The sequence below is a fragment of the Pinus tabuliformis genome, chromosome 5_1 (genome assembly GCF_031772625.1).
Source record: "Pinus tabuliformis cultivar Carrire ecotype Pingquan chromosome 5_1, CPIR1, whole genome shotgun sequence".
NCBI lineage: Eukaryota > Viridiplantae > Streptophyta > Pinopsida > Pinales > Pinaceae > Pinus > Pinus tabuliformis.
In genome coordinates, this window is record NC_142305.1 from 639,450,849 (window position 1) to 639,476,538 (window position 25,690).

The 25,690-nt window shown below is 37.6% G+C and overlaps 3 protein-coding genes across 3 annotated transcripts; 1 reads left to right on the plus strand and 2 right to left on the minus strand.

Annotated features, from left to right (window-relative positions):
* Window positions 1–421: 421 nt before the first annotated feature.
* LOC149166598 (pathogenesis-related thaumatin-like protein 3.5) lies at window positions 422–1,736 on the minus strand. The gene is made up of 2 exons (XM_089431367.1): window positions 1,516–1,736; window positions 422–1,416 (listed from the first exon to the last, which is right to left on the minus strand). The coding sequence occupies exons 1-2, from the start codon at window positions 1,562–1,564 to the stop codon at window positions 719–721; spliced, it is 747 nt and encodes a 248-aa protein (XP_089287493.1). The 5' UTR covers window positions 1,565–1,736; the 3' UTR covers window positions 422–718.
* Window positions 1,737–3,234: 1,498 nt separating this feature from the next.
* On the plus strand, window positions 3,235–4,497 carry LOC149166599 (respiratory burst oxidase homolog protein C-like; the record flags this gene model as incomplete). The annotated part of the gene is made up of 6 exons (XM_089431368.1): window positions 3,235–3,392; window positions 3,496–3,658; window positions 3,745–3,882; window positions 3,969–4,097; window positions 4,197–4,300; window positions 4,389–4,497. Coding segments are annotated over 6 exons (801 nt in total), but the record flags the coding sequence as incomplete, so codon positions are not given.
* A 6,773-nt stretch (window positions 4,498–11,270) lies between these two features.
* LOC149166600 (respiratory burst oxidase homolog protein A-like) lies at window positions 11,271–12,561 on the minus strand. Its single transcript, XM_089431369.1, has 6 exons — window positions 12,447–12,561; window positions 12,110–12,269; window positions 11,886–12,023; window positions 11,671–11,799; window positions 11,493–11,571; window positions 11,271–11,380 (listed from the first exon to the last, which is right to left on the minus strand). The coding sequence occupies exons 2-6, from the start codon at window positions 12,131–12,133 to the stop codon at window positions 11,271–11,273; spliced, it is 480 nt and encodes a 159-aa protein (XP_089287495.1). The 5' UTR covers window positions 12,134–12,269; window positions 12,447–12,561.
* Between the last annotated feature and the right edge of the window lie 13,129 nt (window positions 12,562–25,690).

Genomic DNA, 25,690 nt, shown 5'->3' on the forward strand with positions numbered 1-25,690 from the left:
AATAACTTAAAAAAAAAAACCGTCCCCACCGAGGTTTAAGTCTTATTATAACATGATGTTGCATTTAAAATCCTTTTATATTGATAATCTTATCGTATCTTATTTTTTTCAAGTTAATTCTTTCTTAATTCTTAAAAAAATAATTAAAAAAACCACATTATCATACTTCCCATTCAAACGTTACATCTCATCATAGTTGTCATTAAAAATTAACACAAATCTGTAACGGTCAAGAAGGAAGTTAAAAAAGAACCAAAAAAACTGAAACACATGGGAATGGTGCTTTCATTAGACTGTTGTCCATTCATATCCACTGTCTAGTCTCGAGTTTTGTTTTTTTCAGTGTGTAGAGATTCTCGAGTTTTGTTTTTTTTCAGTGTAGAGATTCCGAAGTACAGGAGAGATGGTGCGACAGTGCAAGTACAAAAATATTGATCTTCAAATGAAGTAAATTGTACCATACAATTACATATACATATACCCTTCCAACTACAAAAGACAAAGCTACTCTACAATTTTATTTTAAATTCAAGCGGTAAATGTTTATCTCTTTTCAGGAAAAAAAATAGTTCCTCCGCTCACTTTATGCGGAAGTGGGTTTCTTCATTCGAAGATGCAGCGACCGTAGATTTACCCAAAACGAAATTTAGGAAAAATTGCTTCAATATATGCAGGTATTATCAGAGAACATTACAGAATGAATGAAGAAAATTTCCCTCTAATTACTTGCGGCTGATGGACAGAAGGTGATGGTATAATCTGCCTGGCTGCAAGTGATTAGGCTGGAGGCATCGTCATAAGCGTAGCTGTACGCCGTAGGGCAGGCAGCCTTGAAAACCTTAGAGTATTCGGTAGGAGGACACGTCTGAGCGGTGCTGTGGTAGCCAGTGCAACAATAGTCTGGACTTCCGAAGGCATTGCAGGCGCTCTTGCAGGCAATGACCCTCCCGTCGCTGCCCCCGATGCTGAGCGCGATCGGGCAGCTGCTCCGAAGATCTGCGACGCACCCGGCAGTCCGGCAGTCCCCGTTGCCGCCCGCAGCGCTGATGCTCAATGGGACGTTGTAGCCGTCGACGAGACTAACGTCGTAGAAATCCTTGTTGCCGTTGTTACCGATCGTGAATTCTGCCAGGGATACCGGCGGTACCCCGCCGGCGTTATCGCACATGAGGCCGCGCCCGCAGTCGCCCGTGGCGCAGGAGCCGGCGCCCGACGCGTTGAAGGCACAGTCCGTGCGGCCCCAGAAGCGGCCAGACCAGCCCGCGGGGGCCTCCAGCGGCGTGGATTGGCCCGGTGGGAGGGCGAAGCCACCTCCAGCGAGGGACGCCCCGCCACTTCCCGTCAGGACGCCCGGCCAGATCATTTCCGAGCACCGGTTCACCAATGTGAACACTGTTCCGCTAACTCCACCGCACCCTGAAACAAAACAAAACAAACAAACAAACATTCCAAATCGATCAGTCAGACGTTCGCCAGAGTTATATTCCGAGAGGGTTTTCTTCCCAGAGTTCTCACCGAGTAAGAGCGCCATTGCCAGCGCTGCGATCAGGCGCTCCGAAGCCATGTAAGCAGAAACTAACCGAGCCGAGCTTCCCTGTAATAGATCGTCGCAGGATCGAATCCAAGGCGCAGCGAATATATATGCTTGATCGGCCTTTCGCTGTCGAAATGTGGCGCTTGCAGGAAGGAATGGGGAATTAAGACAGCAGGAATTGCAGTAGAGTAATACTGTCACACTGAAGGGGAAGTTTCAACTTAATATTTATTATTTTTTTTCCAGTAACTCGCACACAAGGGGTCGTGCTGACAGAGTGCAGACATAACGGTCATTTTCCATCAGTGTTCGTTGGAATCAAGCATTTATTTTAATGCAGGAGAAGCGTGTTCCCATTATTTTTTGAATTTTATTCTCGTCGGATTTGTCGCAACATGAGGCCGCGGCACTCTGGTTGTTCCCCTTCATTGCTGTTCTTGTTGACAGTTGGAAGGCAATATTTGTGTAGTTTGGTACAGCCCCACACCCTTAACGTCTTAAATTAATATGCCCCACTTCCTAAAGGTCTTAAATTTGTACCGGCCCCACACACACCAAACGTCTCAACATTTTTTTTCCTCGGAATGATCCTGGGCGGGCCCACCCGAAAGGCCTCATGCCTAGTCTGCTCAAACCACGGAGTCCCTGACCTTATGGAACTTTGGAGAATTGAGAGCTACTCATCAGAGTTATCAAACTTTTCAAATTACGGTTTATTTCACTTAATGTTTTGTAGGGTATTGTTTAATTATTAGCTTAGGATTTATCAAGAATTTAGAGGATTAAATTTGTTTGGTGTAAATGTTTTTTAAAGTTAAAATATATTTGAATACATTTGATTTTTTTTAGTGCTTGGTAGATTGAGTTAAGATAGATTTAAACTGGTTTAATTATTAATAATTGATATTATAAGAAGGGTAAGACGTTATTAAAATCTTTTTCAATGCTTTTTAGTCAAGTGATTGCTTATCTATTTTTCTGCTATGGGGAAATATTCCTAAAAGTGATGTCTTCCAATATGGGGAAATATTTGTAAAAGATTGATTTAGTGATCAAGATTCAAAAGATCTTGGCAATGAATAAGACTTATGTTTCTTAAGTGGCCTTGGTGGAGGGAGAAATACAACATTACGAACCATTAGTAGAAGTGACACATTAATAAGTTTTGTATCTCATTTATAATTATTAATTTTATTTTATTTTATAGTGAAGATATTTTAATGGAGTAGTCTATCTAGGCGGTAGAATGGCCCGTTTCCGTCACCGGTCGGAAAATCATCCGGCTTCGGCCACCGGCAATCCCTCCGCCCTCCGCCACCTTCCCCTAGTTCCGCCACCCTCCTTCTCCACTACCCTCCCCTGGCAATCCTGACATTCCTGACAGAAGATCCGATCGGGGTTGGCAATCCTGACATCCCCTGACAGATCGGGTCCAAGCTGGAGAGTTATTGCCATTGGAAATTCGAAATGAGGAATTGCGCGGGCTGCTCACTCACCTTCCTCCTCGACTCGGCGCCTCCCGCTCTGCAATTCCTCCGCTATGCAATTCCTAAACTCTGCAGCTCGCCAAACTCTGCAGCTCGTCACTGGTTGCTGGTTGCTGTTATTTTCATTGTAAAACCCTTGAGGACACCGAGTATCCTCAACAATTAAATTGACAGATAGATTTTGGGCGCTGACATGCAGACAAGTGGACTTGACGCTGGAACAATCGCCATGGTTTACATGACAATAAACCCCCTGTTTTGAAGAGCCCGCGTTTTGTTGCTGTTATTTTCATTGTACAGGTATGTGAGCCTCCAATGGGTGGGAAAAGTGGCCTGTTGAGAGCAGATTATATGCAAGGAAAAACCAACCCAAGGAAAATGGATCATCAAGCATTATCTATTTTTGTCCAGCAATATGTCAGATAGACATTCAACCTAGTTTTCATAGCTGAACAAATATCATTGCTTGTGTAACAGATTTCCGAGGTTGCTAATCGATGGGCCTTATGGAGCACCAGCACAAGACTACAAAAAGTATGATGTCTTGCTTCTTGTTGGTCTAGGAATCGAAGCCACTCCATTTATCAGCATTCTCAAAGACATTGTCAACCATATGAAAGTATCTGAGGAAGAAGGCGTAAGTTTCTTTAAAAGTTTTCATTTTCGTTTTGATCCCCGAGCTTAAATCTTTGATTTTCTCCTCTAAATGGTTAGCATTTGCAGAGCATTGCAAATGTAGGGAAGCGTGAGAAAAAACCTTTCAATACAGTTCATGCATTTTTCTACTGGGTTACTAAAGAGGAAGGATCATTTGATTGGTTCAAGGGAGTCATGAATAAAGTGGCAGAAATTGATCAAAAGGTACACACCTTCAAGTCTTTACTTCTGTTATACACGCCCTTGCGATTCAATGATGTTGATTGAAGCAAGGAATGAATCACTGTCAGGGCATAATTGAGTTGAACAACTATTGCACAAGTGTTTATGAAGAGGGTGATGCTCGATCAACATTGATCGCTATGTTGCAGCCACTAAATCATGCCAAACATGGTGTAGATATTGTATCGGGCACCAGGGTAAGTCAATCACATTACAACATTCAAGATTTACATGTTCATGTGAATGAAGAATTTCTGTCAATGCTTATGGGAATTTGATTCAATTAATCTACACAGCTTTGCACACACTTTGCCAAGCCTAATTGGAGAAACGTCTTCAAGAGTATTGCTCTCAAGCACAAAGACTCCAGAGTGGGTATGATTTTCTCCAACCTAACCTTGTGTCAATGATCTGATGGCTGTTCTGTGACAGATTGTCAACTAATCCTTTGAAGCCTCACTTCTTTCTCTACTTGATCTGCACTCAAGGGTTTTCTACTATGGTCCTGCTGCTCTTATTGACGATTTGAGGCAGCTTTCATTGGATTTCACACACAAAAATTCCACCAGATTTGACTTTCACAAGGAAAAATTCTGATGCCCAAGCGGTTCAATTGTTTGTGTGTTATTAACTTATTTGTGCATTCATGTTATTAACACCCCAAGAGGCAGGGAATCGAAGAGTCTATCCCTTACTTGCCCAGAAGTTATAGCCACTGTTTGAAGAGAAAAAATGGGTCTCTTTTGACAGTTGTTTTCTTTGTATATTAGAACATGAATTTTAGAGCCATACAACAAAGAACATAGAGGATGAATCAATTTTTTCTTCCTTCATCTGCAACAAAATATCTTTTGATTGATGTTCAGAGTATTCCTTGATTTGCGTTTAAACTATGGTACATCTAAATTTTTGTAGATTGGATTCAAATCCTTTTACTGACCTCTCTTGTTGTTTCTCAGAACTTTCCAAACTCTTGAGATCCTTTTGTACTTCGTGTTGTGATCGTTATTTTTGTGATGCCTTCTTAATTACAAGTTTATTAGGATTTTGTTTCATGTTAATAGAGTATGACTTTCTCCAATGTATGTAGCCTCTCTTTTCCATTCTCTAGTGAAGATTAGCACACTTCATTATCCAGTTGGGATTACTGAACTCTGGTACTTAGTTGCTTATGTAGTAATATGACCCCGTTACTATGTGTCCACAACTTGTTTGAGATCAGAGAAAACTTTGAATATCATCTTACTTTCAATCTTAGTAGGTAATTCTCTGTTTATGTACTGTGATAATTAATCAACTTTATGTCACTACATACATGTGCATTGTGGAAAAGATTGTAATTTTCTTATTAAAGGACTTGACATACTAATGAAGGCATTATAAACCATAAGCTGCATTGTAAGCCATAAGCTTCATAGTTCTTGTAACTTCCAAGAGTTCTTATTATAGAACAATTTGGAAGTTACATGAGTTTCATATGTAATGTCTATTGTAACTTTTATCTGAGTATTGTTTGTTTCTAAGAGTTTCAGAAGACTACACCAATCATATTTGATTATTGATTTTCAAGTTCTAAGAAGACCTTTCTTTTCGAAGTAGTAAATTTTGGACATTACAGACATTTGATGATCCATTAAATTTCTCTTGCTAGCATGTGGAATGAGATAGATCCCAACCCATTCACTGAACACTTGTCAGCATCACCAAAATCCACCTATATTTCCTTGTTCCTCTAAATTACATAAGGCCAATATATTTTACATCATATATCAAAAGGATTCACCATCTATATACCACCCAACACTTAAAAATATGTCAATGGAAAGGCATGACATCCTAGCAAAGGTAATGTCAAGCCTGGCGTTGAACACATCCACACCTGAAACTTTTGCACTTCCTACAGACAATATCTAGTGATGTTGTTTCTTACTCTTCCACTTCTTCTTCTTAGGACACTAACAAGAAAAGTGGTCATGTTTGTTGCTCTTGAAGCAATTGATATGACTCAAATCCTTCTTCTAGTTAGAATACCCTAAATATTACATTTTCCTCTAACCCTTCCCAAATCTTGCTTTATTTCCCTCCTTCCTCACCTTCTCAATGATGGATAGGTCTAGTACATCCTCATAGTTTCCTAAACCTATCTTCAATCTCATCTCCTCCTTGACAAAGGCATCACATGGACATTCAAATGAAGGTATATTCTCATAAGCACATAGACATTGTAAAAAGCATGCCAAGATGGACCAACTCCATTCAAACAAATCTAAATTAACTCATTTTCTACCATCTTGCCACCAATTGTTACAAGATGATATCTCAACTTTGTGATATTCCTAGTTATTTTATCAATGTTTCTCATGTTGCTACTAGTTAGTTTTTTCTTCAACAACATTATCTTGGACATGTTCTTACTTTGGTACAAGGAGAGCATGGCATTATACATATCCTTTGTCATCTTCCTCTTTATGATATGAGTAGTTAGATCATCCTTCATCGAATCTAGAATGATTTCCTTTGCTTTGACCAATTTCCCAATGTGCTCGGTAAAATCCTAATAGGGATCTAGGGGAAGAACCACATCCTTTTCCACAAGGTACTACAACTTAATCTCTTCCAAGAGATTCATCACTCTGTAACATGCACTTCCATGAAAGACAAATGGAAGCACCCTCCAAAAAATGACAACTTAAGAGACTATAATTGGTCATGACCACAACTCTTCAAAAACACATAAACAAATCAACAATTGAGATCTCACACAACCTTCCAATTATTGGAAGATCTTAGGCATCTCATTCTTCAACGCTTATCAAGCATGGATATGATTTTTCACTAAAACTATGGAATTCCACTCCTAAAAGCCTCTAACTCCTCCCTCTTGTAGATTGCAGGCATACCCATACATTGAATCCTAGAAATTTTCAATAAATGTGTTTAGATGTCATACTAAAATTACTCAAACCATGGTATTCCAATTATGCACTCAAAGAAAAACTAACCTTGAGTAACTTTAATACGAAAACCCTATCAAAAAACATCCTTCAAATACACTAATCTACAAATAGATGTGAGTTGAAACACTACCATAAAATACATGGAAAATAAAACTCTCAAATATGTGTCACTATTTTATTAAGTCTAGAAAATAATAAATTATAATCTTATAACTTAAATCATAAATTATTAAGCACCTTGACACATATCCCATTGGATTTTTTGATAGTGCCTCTGCAAGTGGTGTGTGTGGGTGTGGTTCCAATATCATTCTCAACTCTTCCCATGCTTTCCATTTCTATTGCTCTGGTGGTTATGGCACCAATATGAGAGCAAAGATTTTGGCTTTATGGGGTGTTATGCATTGTGCATCTTGGCTAGTTGTTGATGAGATCCTTATTGTCGGAGATTCGAAGACAGTGATTGATTGGGCCATGGGCCATCACTCTCTTACTGTGCCTTCCTTAATCCGCTGGTTGGAGCAAATTTCATCTTTGAAGGCTTACTTCAGCTCCATTTATTTCTGCCACATCTTTAGGGAGAAGAATGCATTGACTTACCAACTCTCTAAGTGTGGTGCATTTATTCTGCCTGGGAAGATTTGTTTTGGCTACCTGGTCAATGGTTCAATCATCACCTCAGGGGCATTTTTGTTCTAGCGGGGGCTCTGTTTATTTTTCTTCCTTTTGGTTCTTCTCTATTGGACCCTTATGTTCTAACATCATTGGTGTCTTCACTGTGTACTCTGTTCTTGTGGCAGGGCACTTATTTGTTATCGCTTGTTTGATTTTTTGCACATGATCACGACATTTTGTTCTCTTTTCTTTCCTCTTTATGGGAGGATCCAGTCTTGATTTTTGTCTTTTTGCAGCCTCTGCTCCCGCTGGTTTTTGTTCTTAATTATTGGTGCAATGTTAGCACACAAACTATAGCTAATGTAACCTCTTTCACATTATTAATGAAAGATGTTGTTTTTTATACTGGAAAAAAAAAAACACATAAGGTCACCAACAAGCTTAATGGAAGATCCTCTAACTCTTTCATAGACTAAGAGTAGGGTACAATTAATTCATTCCATCTCCAAATTGTGCTTAGGTAGGATAGAAAACCCTATCTGTAAATTTGAGTAGCATAACATGCATAAGAAACTTTCTATTATTATTGAGTGCCTATCTAGAGAAGATTGACAAAATGTAAGCATGTGTTATCATTCTTTAGGAAACACCCTAACTAAATCTAGAAAACTCCTCTCTCTCATGCACTATGTCTAAATTTAGATATGCATGCATACTACAAGGGAACTAAACTAAAACCTAAACTAAAGACTAACAAAAGAAACACTATCAAAATATACTAACTCCATTTAAATTGGTACCATTGAATCTTAACTTGTCATAAACTAAAATTAATTGAAGGCATGCATGCACCCTCTACCAAACAAGAACATATATATTTGTCTAACTATGTGCTCATTTAGACTTCTCCATTACTACTGTAAGAAAACATTGAAATTGCTTTTTTTGATGACTTCTTTGCTTAAGTTGTACATGCCTTGATGTTGTGAGAAAGCTATCTAAACTAATCTAGTCAAACTCTAATGGTCATGACACTAGGCTCACATGAGTAATTAGTGAGAGTTAGTGTATATAAGAGATTAGTATAATCATTTATATACACACTGGCATATGATCATTTGATGTTGTTATCTTTATGGTTATGAGGAGTTATTCTCCTAATAACTTTATGAGTCATTTTCTAACTTATCATTATTGATATCATGAGAGCCATGTGCCTCATCTTTTAGCATAATTAACGTTTATTATGTTATTTTTGGTAAATTCCATTCATAACAATGAGTATTACAAGAGAGAATCCTCAAACCTACAACTTCAAAATATATGTTTCACTCATGAAGTTATATGTTTTTATGAGAAGCTCCAAACTAAGTGTCACTTGCTTCTCTGAAAAGCAAAGATTTGTTATTGTTTCTAAACTAAAATTTCAACAAAATTAGAAAAGCTAATTTGCTTACAAGTTGGGGTTATATTCAATTCAAGCTTACAAGTTGGGGTTATATTCAATTCAAAAACTTGTTAAAAATAGCATGGTGCAATGATTTGTACATATCTTTTGATTATTAGTGCTTGGTGCTAAGGTGACTTACTATTTACTTATACAAGTGAATCCTTCTATCGGCTTGAGAGCCATATCATGTGAAGTAACAACCAACCATGCATGCTCATAGTTCAACTAATTTTGTCGAATTTTGTCAAACTTCTTTTCAACAATTCAATTGTTATGTATAGGTTTAGATTTGGAGTTTGCTCAAACTCCAAAATAGTTAATGTTCATTACGTTATTTTTGATAATTTGGTTCATAGCAAATGAGTATTAGAGGAGAAGACTTTCAAACCTACAACTTTAAAGTATATGTTTCACTTGTGAACCTAATGTTTTTATGGGAAGCTCCAAACTAAGCGTCAATTGCTTCTATAGAAAGCAAATATCTATTATTGTTTCTAACTGAAATTCAACAAAATTGGAAGAGATAGTGTCCTTACTAGTTAGAGTTTATACCCATTATCAACAATTTTTCTAAAAATAATATGGTTCAATGATTTGTACATATATTTTGATTTCTACTGCTAAACAACCTACTATTTAATTATACAAGTGACTCCTTATATTGGGTTGAGAGCCATACCATGTGAAGCAACAACCAACTGTGAATGCTCATAGTTTCAATGAAATTTGTCAAATTTCTCCTCATCAAGAATTCAATTGGCTTGAGAGCCATACCATGTGAAGCAACAACCAACCATGAATACTCATAGTTTCAATAAAATTTGTCAAATTTATCCTCATCAAGAATTCAAATTCAATTCAATTGTCATGTACTTAACCTCTAAACTCATCCAAGATTAGATTTGCTCAAACTCCAAAATATTTAGTGAAATTGCAATATAACTTACCATTGTGACCTTTGAGTTGTAGTTGACTTCTATAGGCCTCAACAACATTGCAACATTATTCGACAATCCCTATTGGATCATAAATTTATAATATATGGTTCGGCACAAATTTGTGAGCATGAAATCAATGTTAAGCTATTAGCAATTTTACTGTCTTTGAAGTATATTAGGTATTGGGATTTAATCCAATCTTGGACTGTTCCACCATTTGAAACTTAAGCAAAGTGATTCATAAAAATTTAACAATCTGCAATTTTGAATTCTTTCTTTAATGTGATGACTCGATAGAGATCTAAGGTTGAGCTTTATCTGCAGAAGTCAATTATAGATTTGTTTTATCGTGTATAAATTAGAATTAGGTTTAATGGATCATCAAATGTCTGTAATGTCCAAAATTTACTACTTCGAAAAGAAAGGTCTTCTTAGAACTTGAAAATCAATAATCAAATATGATTGGTGCAGTCTTCTGAAACTCTTAGAAACAAACAATACTCAGATAAAAGTTACAACAGACATTACATATGAAACTCATGTAACTTCCAAATTGTTCTATAATAAGAACTCTTGGAAGTTACAAGAACTATGCAGCTTATGGCTTACAATGCAGCTTATGGTTTATAATGCCTTCATTAGTATGTCAAGTCCTTTAATAAGAAAATTACAATCTTTTCCACAATGCACATGTATGTAGTGACATAAAGTTGATTAATTATCACAGTACATAAACAGAGAATTACCTACTAAGATTGAAAGTAAGATGATATTCAAAGTTTTCTCTGATCTCAAACAAGCTGTGGACACATATTAATGGGGTCATATTACTACATAAGCAACTAAATACCAGAGTTCAGTAATCCCAATTGGATAATGAAGTGTGCTAATCTTCACTGGAGAATGGAAAAGAGAGGCTACATACATTGGAGAAAGTCATACTCTATTAACATGAAACAAAATCCCAATAAACTTGCAATTAAGAAGGCATCACAAAAATAACGATCACAACACAAAGTACAAAAGCATCTCAAGAGTTTGGAAAGTTCTGAGAAACAACAAGAGAGGTCAGTAAAAGGATTTGAATCCAATCTGCAAAAATTTAGATGTACCATAGTTTAATCGCAAATCAAGGAATACTCTGAACATCAATCAAAAGATATTTGATTGCAGATGAAGGAAGAAAAAATTGATTCATCCTCTATGTTCTTTGTTGTATGGCTCTGAAATTCGTGTTCTAATATACAAAGAAAACAACTGTCAAAAGAGACCCATTTTTTCTCTTCAGACAATGGCTATAACTTCTGGGCAAGTAAGGGATAGACTCTTCGATTCCCTGCCTCTTGGGGTGTTAATAACATGAATGCACAAATAAGTTAATATAACACAAACAATTGAACCGCTTGGGCATCAGAAGTTTTCCTTGTGAAAGTCAAATCTGGTAGAAGTTTTGCGTGTGAAATCCAATGAAAGCTGCCTCAAATCGTCAATAAGAGCAGCAGGACCACAGTAGAAAACCTCTGAGTGCAGATCAAGTAGAGAAAGAAGTGAGGTTTCAAAGGATTAGTTGACAATCTGTCACAGAACAGCCATCAGATCATTGACACAAGGTTAGGTTGGAGAAAATCATACCCACTCTGGAGTCTTTGTGCTGGAGAGCAATACTCTTGAAGACGTTTCTCCAATTAGGCTTGGCAAAGTGTGTGCAAAGCTGTGTAGATTAATTGAATCAAATTCCCATAAGCATTGACAAAAATTCTTCATTCACATGAACATGTAAATCTTGAATGTTGTAATGTGATTGACTTACCCTGGTGCCCGATACAATATCTACACCATGTTTGGCATGATTTAGTGCCTGCAACATAGCGATCAATGCTGATCGAGCATCACCCTCTTCATAAACACTTGTGCAATAGTTGTGCAACTCAATTATGCCCTGACAGTGATTCATTCCTTGCTTCAATCAACATCATTGAATCGCAAGGGCGTGTATAACAGAAGTAAAGACTTGAAGGTGTGTACCTTTTGATCAATTTCTGCCACTTCATTCATGACTCCCTTGAACCAATCAAATGATCCTTCCTCTTTAGTAACCCAGTAGAAAAATGCACGAACTGTATTGAAAGGTTTTTTCTCACGCTTCCCTACATTTGCAATGCTCTGCAAATGCTAACCATTTAGAGGAGAAAATCAAAGATTTAAGCTCGGGGATCAAAACGAAAATGAAAACTTTTAAAGAAACTTACGCCTTCTTCCTCAGATACTTTCATATGGTTGACAATGTCTTTGAGAATGCTGATAAATGGAGTGGCTCCGATTCCTAGACCAACAAGAAGCAAGACATCATACTTTTTGTAGTCTTGTGCTGGTGCTCCATAAGGCCCATCGATTAGCAACCTCGGAAATCTATTACATAAGCAATGATATTTGTTCAGCTATGAAAACCAGGTTGAATGTCTATTTGACATATTGCTGGACAAAAATAGATAATGTTTGATGATCCATTTGCCTTGGGTTGGTTTTTCCTTGCATATAATCTGCTCTCAACAGGCCACTTTTCCCACCCATTGGAGGCTCACATACCTGTACAATGAAAATAACAGCAACAAAACGCGGGCTCTTCAAAACAGGGGGTTTATTGTCATGTAAACCATGGCGATTGTTCCAACGTCAAGTCCACTTGTCTGCACGTCAGCGCCCAAAATCTATCTGTCAATTTAATTGTCGAGGATACTCGGTGTCCTCAAGGGTTTTACAATGAAAATAACAGCAACCAGCAACCAGTGACGAGCTGCAGAGTTTGGCGAGCTGTAGAGTTTAGGAATTGCATAGCGGAGGAATTACAGAGTGGGAAGCGCCGAGTCGAGGAGGAAGGTGAGTGAGCAGCCCGCAAAATTCCTCATTTCGAATTTCTAATGGCAATAACTCTCCAGCTTGGACCCGATCTGTCGGGGGATGTCAGGATTGCCAACCCCGATCGGATCTTCTGTCAGGAATGTCAGGATTGCCAGGGGAGGGTGGCGGAGAAGGAGGGTGGCGGAGCTAGGGGAAGGTGGCGGAGGGATTGCCGGTGGCCGGAGCCGGACGATTTTCCGGCCGGTGACGGAAAACGGGCCATTCTACCGCCTAGGTAGACTACTCCTATAAAATCAATAATTATAATTACTAATTAAAATAGGAGTAGTCTACCTAGGCTGTAGAATGGTCCATTTTCCGTTTTCCGTTACGGACCGGAAAATCGTCTGGCTCCGGCCACCGGAAATCCCTCCGCCCTCCGCCACCCTCCCCTAGCTCTGCCATCCTCCTTCTCTGCCACCCTCCCCTGGCAATCTTGACATTCCTGACAGAAGATCCGATCGGGTTGGCAATCCTGACATCCCCTGACAGATCATGTCCAAGCTGGAGAGTTATTGCCATTGAAAATTCGAAATGAGGATTTGCGCGGGCTGCTCACTCACCTTCCTCCCGGACTCGGCGCCTCCCGCTCTGCAATTCCTCCGCTATGCAATTCCTAAACTCTGCAGCTCGTCACTGGTTCCTGGTTGCTATTATTTTCATTGTAAAACCCTTGAGGACACCGAGTATCCTCAACAATTAAATTGACAGATAGATTTTGGGCGCTGACGTGCAGACAAGTGGACTTGACGGTGGTCGGAGTCGGACAATTTTCCGGCCAGTGACGGAAAACGGGCCATTCTACCGCCTAGGTAGACTACTCCTAAGAGATATGCTACATTTTTCGGAATAAGCAGTGCGACTGTGTTTGAAACTGCGACGGAAGGTTTGTATTTCAGTTTGAAGGAAAACATTTTTAGTAATCGATGCGGATGTGGCGATGTGTTGTTGGGTGGGGGTGGCTACTCTCATGAGAGTGGCCCGGTTGGGTTTACATGTTTTATCCTTTGTTTTCTTAATCACGCACAGTGAGGTTATTTATTTATATTGTTCAATTTGATATTGAAAATGGTTAAATAAATAAAATAATTTGAAAACTGGTGAAATAATTAAATTATTATTATAATGAAGGCTAATTTTCATTATTTTAATGAATGTTAAGTTTTTTAAGTTTTTTTTTTTTTTTTCAATATAAATGTAATTATATATTTTATTTATTTATTTTTATATTTTTTTAAAGATTATTTAAAATATATAAATTTATTAAATTTTGATTTTTTTCAACATATTTAATTTATATAGTTAACGATTAAATAAGTTTGGAGTATGTTTTAAAATAACTTTTTCTTGGTTAATAGTTTCTATCATGTTTTTATTTTCAATAAGAGAACTCTCAACCAATCAAGATAAATCTAATTAACTTCAACTTTAATATACACTTATCTCTTTAATCAAATCTATAATTTTACTCTTATAATGTTGAAAATGTTTTATAACTTTTTTTTTTCAAAATTTAAAAATTCAACTATCATTTTTCTTTAATTCATTTTTATATTATTTAATTGAGCTGAGATGTTGACATAGATTGTCATTGATGTCAATATGGCAATATTCGAGGAGCCAGAGGAAGCAAACAGAGCCATCGGAGGAAGCAAACAGAGCTAGAGGAAGCAAACAAAGCCATCGGAGCAATGTAGGAAGCAAACAGAGCTATCGGGAGCTATCAGAGAAATGTATGCCACAAAAGGGTCATATGTATGCAAATGAGCTACTGAGAGCCATATATGCCACAGATTACACTATCGGGAGATATCAAAGGAGCAAAGGATGCATTAACACTATCAGAGGCATAAACCTAGATATATATGCGCGTTCAACACTATTGAGGCCAGAAAGACTTACATATATGGCAAATACACTATCGGGGGCAGAAAGACTTAGTTATATGGCGAATACACTATCAGAGCGGAGAAGGTTATGTATATAGGCGCATATATACATATGTATCGACGATGTGATAATCGGCGGTTCGGCTATGTGCCATCACCCCAAACCCCCGACTGCGATATCTATATGTATATTATACAACTGCAATACATGCGGACCCGCTGCAACATTGTGCTATGGCTTAATGCTATATCGCATCCGCCCATCGCAATAATACACAAAGGGCTGTCACTCTTCCGAGCGACGACTGCGATGTATGTCACGAACCCGATGGTCTGATTGTAACACAACTCAATGCTATATCGCATCCGCAGGAGGATCGGCCCGTTGGCCATCGGCGATGTCATGGGGTCAATATATAAAGGACCCCCGGAAGCCTCGCTTTGCCGATTGCGATTGCACAACCGGACCCGATGGGTTTTATAAACCCGACTGTATAAACCTTGAGTTCCGCACATAAAGGTTTTTCAATGTATTGGCGGGTTTCGGTGTAAAGACCGAAATACAAAGGAAAAGCCCCGGAAGCCTTGATCGCCGATTGCGATTTATGTAGCGGATCCGATACAGGAATAGTTGCGGGTGAAATATATTTGAAGTCCACCCTTTAGAGTTTCCGTCGCATTTTTTCTCATATTTCCTGTGTAATTGAATATTTGCCGTGCGCGGGGTTTGGAGGAAAAAATACATTAAGGAATGCTCCCGATAGTTCTGGAGGCTGAACTAAAGCCGATTGCGATTGCGATTGGGACGTGGCATGTCTGTTAAACAATGCTGCCTCTATGTATGCCTATTATCATTGAAAAAACAGGGCTCTGTTACAATTTTAACACACAGCGACCGAAAAGCCAGGAAGCTGAATGGAAAGCCAGCGCAGAGGAAACTGAAAAGCCAAATCAATGGAGAAGAGGGAAGCCAAAGGACAAGCCAGTGCAGAGGAAGCTGAAGCAAGCATGGAAGAAGCCGAAGAGTCAGTGGGAAGCGGAAACGAATAGTTAGAGGCATCAAGAATACAAAAACAGAAAAAACAAGGAAGTGTGTGTGCGAATAATGAGTGTGAGAGGAAGCTGAAGTGGAGGCAGAGGGAGCAGAGGCAGGAGAGATAGGAGAAGCAGGAGGACAGGAGTGAAGCGGAAGCTCAATAGGTTTGGGAGCAGAGAACTACAGCAAACCAGTTTATACCAGGTTTGGGTTGGAGCCCACGGGGTTGGAGTCTCAGAATTGAAAGGATTGGAATATTTGGGAGTTTGTGCTCCTAAGTGCAAAACTATTGCCTTGGAAGAACAGAGTTGGTGCTCTGGAGGTTGGAGCCTCACAAAAGTCCAAGTTGGTGCTTGGCAACTAATTACAACTAGTTATATATTGTATTTATTTCATTGCACTGTTTGTGTTAATAAAAGCAATTATTTCAACTATCCATTTCTGTGTTCCATACATATATATGTTTTGGTGATAAAAAGAACAATTAATAAGAAACACTGATTCACCACCCCTCTCACTGTTTCCAACACGAGAGGCTCATTCTACAACTCAGTATGATAACATTGTTTGTCCATCATCAAAATTGAATTGAAATTTTGTTCATGTCGGCCAAAATAAAAATGATGAAAAATCCAAAAATAAAAAAAATTAAATAATTATACAAAACATTTAAATAATGTTGACTCATAAAAATTTTTTACATGTGAAGAAATTGGATCCCTCTTGGCTCATGTTAGATCCATATTTAAAATGGATCTATGCTAGTAAATATTAAAATTGAGTGATTTGATTTTTGGCCAACAGACCTCCCTATATTGGAAATGGATGATTGAGATTTATCTCAAACCCTAATAATGTGTGTTTATCCTCTTGGAAAATCTAATAAACAATTTAGAAAATCAAATACACACATCCTTTTATTCCTCCTTCCCTTCATTTCATTCTTCATCCCTATTCACCATTTCATTCCATTTCCCTTCCAGATTATAGTTTGAGCAATAAATGTTGAACAAATATCTCATGGAAAATCGCTCAACATTCATTGTAGCACTATCATCTTAGTTTGTCTGAGTATGTTGCGTAGTCTTCTCCGTTTCTGATTTTATAAACAAATAATTATATTTCAATCACCATAATTCAGTGGTGCCCCCAAAATCAATATAGATATATTGTAGACAATATTATTGAAAAAACACACTCCTTGCAAGCGCATGATAAAATACTTGTGTTCGATGATTCTTGGTCAGTTGATTGTGGTTGGGGTTTTAATATTCTTAAGATGGCTGGTGCTATGCCTGTATGAGCCAAGATACTATGTAGAATATGCCTCCTACACAGAGTTGAGTTTGATATACATGATTCTAAATTTGGGGCTGGGGTTGAACCTCACGACGAGGAACCCAAATGGTTGAATTAACATATATTTACGTTGATAGGAATTTCATTGTGAATATCATCCTAATTAGATTCGTCTACCTTTTGCCCTTATTTTGACATCTGTTGTCAATAAAGTTAGTTATGATCTTATCGAAGTTCGCCAAATTTAGTCGCATTTTATTGTATGTCAGAGCCGTTGGTTTGAACGAGAGATTTATCAAGCCATGCAGGCAGGGATAATGGTGGGTCATGTTCCAGAGCTTTCTTTTTAGGCTCCCTTGTTCTTTATTCCTTTTGTCAATTGCATGTGTTGCACACCCTTTTTGGAGGATGAGAAGCTCGCTGGAAAAGGCATGGCGTTGATGATGTGGTTTTGCATTTTGGAAACACAGATCTTTGCGTCCCTTGACTCCACTAAGGATTTTGATCTTTCAGTTCAGGTTTTGATTTCAGGCAAGAATCAGACTTGCAACTCGAATTGAAATAATTTTAGAACGTCGTTGTTGAATTTACCTGGATTTGAGCCTAGATATTTTTGATCCTTTTTTGGGGGAAAATTTGTTGGTTTTTATAAGAAAAATCCTTTGTTTTATGTATATTTGAGCTAGCTAGGGTTCAAGATCCTATCAATGTTTTCATTGCATTTAACCAAGTTGGTTAAGTTGCAGTAACAACTTTAGTTTCTCCAATTAAGACTAATTTGATAATATTAGGTTCATATGTTAGTGCATGGGCATTTATGTGTTTAGTATATGGGGATTATCCGCTGAAAGAAAGCTTTAGGGAAAGGCAATCTGTTTAGCACGTTCATAGAAATATTTCTTGAACTCGTTGTGATCTTGATGTACACTGCGATAATCCTTAGGTTCTGTTTGTTGGTATATTTAGGTTTATTTGTAAGGACGAAGATCCAATAATGTTCTTGGATTTTTAAGTAATGAAATTAAGAATCCACAGATGCTTTTCCAATTCCTTAAATTTAGTACGTTTTTATGTGTTGGTCAATATTCTCATGCTACATTTGCTCTAACTGTCGGGTTTTTGTACAAGACTCTTATTCAAATAAATTTATTGGAATTTTCCATAACATAGAAATGTGCTAAAATGTTCGGAGCCTCTTTTTTTCAGTATCTGTCAAGGTCTATCTTTTAGTTAAAATTTTCTATTTGAATGAGTCGAACTGTCGGGTATAAAAAATAATGACAAAATCAACATAAATTTAGGTTTGTAACTGTGGAGTTATTGTTAATCTCTTTCAGAAGGAAATCTTGCAAAGTGCTTCAACTGAGAAGTTTCCACTATGTTAGCTTTTCAAATGCTGAATTTTATAAAGCTTCTTGTAGTCCCATGTGGGCGTAGAACTAAGTTTATTTAAATTGGATCACCAAAAGCCATTCTAACTATATTTCTGCAAAATAACTCCTAAAACTCTTTCAGTTTAATGGATATAGAATCAAGTAAGCTAATTTTTAGTAGATAAATTTTCTTGTTGGTCACAAATTGAGAAGAAATTGGCATAAAGTTTAGGTATCAACAAATTTTTACCATGATCTAAGATTAGTTCATGGGGAGCATTGTCAATTCTAAATCGACCCACCCAAATTGTAAAAATTTCAATCATAGTTCTAAATTATGAACTCTGACACTTTGTATCCTTAGATTTTGGCAACTGGAGAGAAATTTGTTTCCTTTCAAAGTAGTTTCTTAAACTCCTAGTATTGCAATTGGTTTGAATTCCTCAGTGACCACAAGAGTCCAGTTTGCAATGAGTGGTCCTTAAAAAGAAAACCACTAGTCCCTAGTGTATTCACAAGCAATACTCTGCCCGAACAACTACTCTTTTCCTAAAATCATCCAAGACTTGCACTTAAACCCTACTTATTTAATACTAGAGAGTCTCTGATTGCATTTTTTTTCTTTAATACTCAAGAGTCTTATGACTAAGCAATTTATTTTTTGTCAAAATCTTGAACAACACAAATTTTAATAAAAAACTATAGATTTTCCCCTATGTCATAACATATAGCTTTCACCCATCAAAGATTTATGTTTATCTCAACTGCACAATAACTTTATAAAAACTGATAAACTGTGCACATAAGGAAAGACTTGTCTTGAACTGATTTGCACAACGAATTACTTTTACATAATTTTCTGTTGGACTTGTCTCAACTTCCCATCTAGGAAAATCTGCTCATCTTCTTATTGCAAACAGTCTGCAATTAAAGAAGGTTACACTTGGAGTGCAAATAGTTTACAAACATGAGGTTATGCTTGGTGTGCAACATGAAGCTCATATTGGGGATGGTATACTTGAAATGCATTCTCATTATGAGACCAAGAAGCCTTATAGTCATAGTTCATATTCTAGTAGACTTGATAATCAAATATATCAACATGGTAGAGCTCATAATCAAGGATATCAACATAGGTATCCTTCTGATAGTTGTCAAAATTATAATAGTGGAGTATACAATGGAAATCAGATTTAAGGTCAGGGTTATATAGCCTGTGCTTGCAATTCTTATGGTGGAACATACAAAGGCATTCAAAATCATGGCCAAGGTTATATAACATTTTCTCTAGCAATTCTTATGGTGGAGCATACAATAAGGGCGAAAGACATAATAGTAATGGGAATCATGGTCAAGGCTATCATGGTGAGGGTTATACCATACTTGTTCCATGTATATGTGAGGGTTATACCATACTTGTTCCATGTATATGTCAAAATTCATGTCAATAATTTTGACGCCTGCTTTTATTATTATTATTCATTTATTTATTATTTTTTAATTTTTTTATGCGGGGTATTTTTTTTATGAGTGGTGCTTGTACATGGGGTTTAAGGTCTAGATTTTGAATCTAGGCTCTTATATCATATGTGAGGACCCAACCATAGGTCCTCTAACTACTACTACACATTCAAATAAATTTCACAAAATTTCATAAAAAGGAAATTTAAGGTTTATAAAACATCATAAGCATGGACATAAATTAATTTAATCTTCAACATGTATAACTTGTAAAAATTTATCTACAACATGTAAAACTTGTAATAATTTACATAAATAAAATAAATGACTGAAGAATACCTGGTCTGATGACTCTGTTGAGATGCTCCTGACTCTTTTGGGATGCTCCTGCTGGGCTACCCAATTCAATTTACCTCCCAACCAACTAGGAATGATTTCCTAGCCCATGGAACCTCCATAGGTTCCCTATCCCTTCGAGCCCAAGTCCAACCAGCTGTAGTGTGTCCAAGTTAGAACCAATACTCTCCAATAGATGCAATTCTCTCACTTTTCTCTCCCTTCTCTCCCCTCTCCTTCTCCATATTCCTCCTCCCAAAATAAAACCCTCCAATGCCAAAAATAAAGAATAAGGATCTCCCTCTCATCCACCTCAATCACCTACCGTTAATGCCATGAATACCCCCATCCTTTTAATTTAATGTCCTTGACTTTCCTTCCCATATCTTATCCAAAAATAAATTGGAGAAGACAACTTGGAAAACACCGGGGATTGAAATATTAATATTTAATTCAGAAATAAGTTGGAGAAGGAAACTTGGAAAACCTTGGGAATTGATTAATAATTAAAGAATAACAAATAAAAAAAATTATATCAGTAAAATAAAATTACAAATTCACAAGTATAGGTATATACCAATATTACTTAATAATTATAAGTCAATATTTTTAGGTTAATTGAACACTAATCAAAATTAGCATAATAGGATCAAGTAGGGAATTATAGGGCGATTCGAAGGGATGTAAAACAGCTCCCCCCGAACATCAATGTTCTTGGTGGCCTCTTTCACCACCTCCCAAGTATGGGGGCCTCTAACCTCATGCATCCTAATCCTTTGTATCGAATGTAGGAGGTGGCTTTGTGGGCCTGACCTCTGGTATGTCTTGATCAATCTATTGATGCTTTCCATCATTAAAGACAAACTATGGCTAATAGGTGAATTGGCAGGGATGTTACACAAATCTCGTGTGATCCACTTATTCTGGGCTGTAACATCCTCCAAAGTGATACTAATTGTAGCATTGTCCCACAGAGGGATTGAATCTGCACTATGATCCTCAGCTTCACCCTATTGAGGGTCTACAAATCATAAATATAATTTAACATATATATTTAACAAACTCGAAGAATAATAACATATACATTAAATTCAAACACATCAGTTGAATACAATTTAAAAATTAAAAACAATTTTAAGACACAAATACACAAAGTTTAAAGAGGATTTAAAAATGAAGGAGGTGTACCCAAAACAGGTGAAGAAGGTCCACTATCGGCAGCATGATCATCAAGATAGATAGAATCAATTCCTCTGACACTTTGATTAGATTCGGAGGTAGGATTTATGAATGGAACATACACTCTAGGTGGGCTATGTGATCTATCACAATCCCAACCATGTATAGAAGATACCCCCACACTTTGATGACGTGTGCTTGGGGGGTGTATAGGAGATGCCTCTGCATATTACATATAATACATATAAACTAATCCAAGAAACATATGTTGACTTAGAAATAATGTTGACAAGAAAACCATTTCTAAACTCAAGTAGAATAATCTAGCCTGAAGTCCTAAACTTTAGAGTACATTTTTTGATAAGTTATCAACCAAAGTATTGAGTTCCATGTCAACACAATCGAAAGAAGTGATAAAATATACCTTCACACTTTTTTCCATTTCTAAATAATGCATTATATTCATAGGGCATAAATATGTAAATATATATGTAAAAAATTGAAATAAACCTATTTGTAAAACTAATAAAATTTCATGCCAACCAAATACTCCAATAGAATTTAAGTTTTTATAATGTTTGACTTTGACACATGAAATGCACTAGGTGCAAACACATGGAGACAATGTTTCTTGTACAACACACTACATAATGAAATACTATGGTACAAACTAGAAATTTCCCCTAAAGGTGCAAAGGTACATTGAAGGAATAGAATATAAGGAACTGGTAACATGCTAAGGTTATTTGAGCTAAATTTAGGTTCAAAGCCAACTAGTTGTAACTATAACTCTTAGACTGGTGCCAATAGTTCATAAGTCAACATGTAGTGGGGAACTTATGACTTAGCAAGAGTTAAGACATCTATAAACACACCTACAAGGGGATTCCACTCACAGGGGGTATCTACCATTCTAGCTTTATCACAATAAGCCAACATATAATTTGTGGGAATTGAATTTGAGTGGGGGAGAACAAATCATCCACCCTACCACCCGAGATATGAACCCTTGATGTTTTAAAAGGACATGATGATGGACTTTGATCCACTTATGTGTGTATGGGTCACAAGACCATTAATATAATTTCTTTGGATGTAACCACACATTCAATCATTATCTTAAGGCATCTCATACCTTTTAGAATAAACAACCTTCACAATAATTTAACCTTGTCCAATACTAAAGAAGCTCCTCATTTTTCACCATTAAATCTAACCTTTATACTTAATAAATTCATATAATTTAATAAAATAGAGAAAAGATTGTTGAAATGTGGCAACAAGAATATTCCAATTTTAATTTGTCCTTGAATTAAAATTCGAATTTAGTCTCACCAGCTGCTTGAAAAATAATTAATTAATTCATCTTGAGTTAATTAGTTGGAGAAATTCAATCTAGAAGTCTTTGTGAAGTCATGCAACAGTTATCCCTTAAATTAAGGAATTTATCCCTTAATTAAGGAGATAAGGATGAGTTGTATTTGAGTTGTAATTAGTTAGCTCAGTTAACTGAGTTATGTCCAGTTAAATTAGTTCCAAATAGTTTGAGGAACTAATTGTGAGTTCAATTAGTTAATGCATCCATGCATGAAACTAGTGTACTTTAGATAACTGAATATTCTCTCATAAATAACTCATGCATGTCAGTTCAGACAAAGACCCAGTTGAGATTAAAGACAGGGACAATGTACTATCAGTTGCAAGAATTTTCCTATAAGAAAATCTCTTGCATGCAGAAGGAATTCATTCCTTGAGATTTGCGTAGTTTTACAGTGTGTTGGAGCAGTGTGTGAGATCAGTGTCACACAAGGTTACAGCTGGAACACCCAGGGAAAACAGTGCAAGGAAATAGGAGGCTTGGAGGGCAGAGGAGAAGGCATATGAGTAGTCTATTCTGTCTATGAGCAGTGTGAAGGATTGTACTGAGAGTTGGATAGCTGTGAGAGCTAAAGATGTGTGTAATCCTGATATATTTCCACTTGTATGATAATACAGATAAAGGTTTTTAGCTGAGGCTTTCCCCAGAGTATTCTTCTGTGTTTCATGTGTATTGATTCTTCTTCTCTGTTATATGTGTTCTACTTGATCTTGCTCAAATTGATTCAGCTTCCGCAAGTTTGATTGTAGAAGTAGATTAAGTATTTTGCTTTAGTTATATTGCAAATCAGGTTAATATACAGTCAGAATTTCTACATGGAATCGGAGCAAAGGTGATCAAAGCTGTGAACGATATACTGAGAAGGGAAATTCGAAGGTTGAAGTTCTTGGTTGCAAGTGCAAAATCAAATTCTTATCACACCTCAAAGTTCACCAATGGCGTTCAATGGCTTGAGACTCGAGTATGCTCTGGATGACAGGTCGAATTACATAGCATGGAAGGATCGCATGGACAATGGTTTGAAGGATTTCATTGATCAAGAAATCCCCAAGCCAGCTACAACTAATGCACAAGAATTGGTTGAATGGAAGAAGTGTGTGGCGAAGGCGAGAAGGATTCTTCTTGAGGGAGTTCGAGGTCATATTGTCTCGAGTCTCCATGGGAAGGAGACTCCGTTTTCAATATGGAAGACATTGAAGGACCTATATCAAAACAGTAGCGACTAGAGGAAATTGGCGCTCAAGGATAAGCTTCAGAAAATCAAGATGGAGAAGGGCGATTTTATTTCTACATATCTGAACAAACTCACCACCTACAGAGATGAGCTTAGTAGTGTGGGAATAACGACATCCGATGATGATATGGTGAGCCTTTCTCTCCTCGGTCTTCCAAAGAGCTGGAATAGCTACCAGGACTCTGTGAATGGAAGAGAGAAACTGCCAGATTGGGAATGACTGTGGTCGGATCTGATGCAAGAGGAGATCAGGAGGAGCACAAGAGATGGTTCTTCATCTAAGCATGATGATGAAGAAAATTTGGCCTTAGCAAGTAAGGCAAGGAAAGGGAAAGGGAAGGCTTCCCATTCCAAATCAAATTCTTCTCATGGAGGGAAGAAGATTGACAAATCTAAAGTGAGATGCTTTAATTGTCATGAGGTGGGCCATTATGCAACTAATTTCCCATTGAAGAAATCCAAGAAGGGATTCTCGAAAGGATCAGAAGGTGAGGCATTAGCCTCTCAGTTCGAATTGGATTTTACCCTCATCACATGCATGGTTTCATCGATGGTAGGTTGTGTTTGGTATCTTGACGGTGGAGCCTCATTCCACATGATCATCGATAAAAGTTTATTCAGTACCTTGGAGGAGAAAGACCTCAAGATGCGCATAGAGATGGGTGATGATGGAAAGTACTGTGTTTCAGGAGAAGGCACAGTTGCTTTTTAGAGGGAGCATGGAGCTCCTCTCACCTTGACTAATGTAAAGTATGTGCCTGGGCTGAAGAAGAACTTGGTATCGGTCGTGATGTTGGAGGACAAAGGCTACGATGTTGTCTTCAGTAAAGGAAAGGCGTTCTTGAGACACATAGCCACGGGTCAGACCAGGAGGATTGGGATTTGAGTGAAGAATCTCTATAAACTAGAGGTAGATGACTGTGCTACATTGAGTTCGAAAGCAGAATTGGTGCAAAGGCAAGACATTGGCGAGTTATGGCATAGGTGGTTGGGCCACTTGCATCATGGGGCCTTGAAGATAATGCAACAGATCTCTATTGGACTTCCCAAAGGTAAAATTGAGCAAGTGGACACATTCAAAGGTTGTATATTGGGAAAGTACGCCAATTATTCCTTTCATGATTGAGACAGTCAAGCAGAAGCAATCTTAGAGCGAGTTCATACTGATTTGTGTGGACCATTCTCGACAGCATCCACCACGAAGCAAAGGTATTATGTGATTTTCATTGATGATTTTTCTCGTAAATGCTGGATTTATTTCATGCAGAAGAAGGACCAAACCTTCTCAAAGTTTTGTGAGTTCAAAGCTTTGGTTGAGAAAGAGTCAGGGAAGAAGATCAAAGCCTTGAGAAGTGACAATGGTGGAGAGTATGTCTCTCAAGAGTTTAAGGACTTTTGTGCAGTGAAAGGAATTAAACGGGAGTTGACAACACCTCATAACCCACAACAGAATGGGGTGGCCGAGAGGAAGAACAGAACGATTATGGGGGCAGCTCGGGCAATGCTGCATGACCAAGGCCTACCACTTCATTTGTGGGCTGAGGCATGCAACATAGTGGTCTATTTGCAGAAAGCCCACATTGAATACTTGGGATGAAGACATCAGAGGAAGATTTCTCCGAGAAGAGACCAGATGTGGGTCACTTCAGGATCTTTGGCTCATCGGTATATTGCCATGTGACCAAGTATGCCCAGAAAAAGCTTAAGCCGACAGCTGAGTTTGGGATACTTGTGGGGTACACTGATA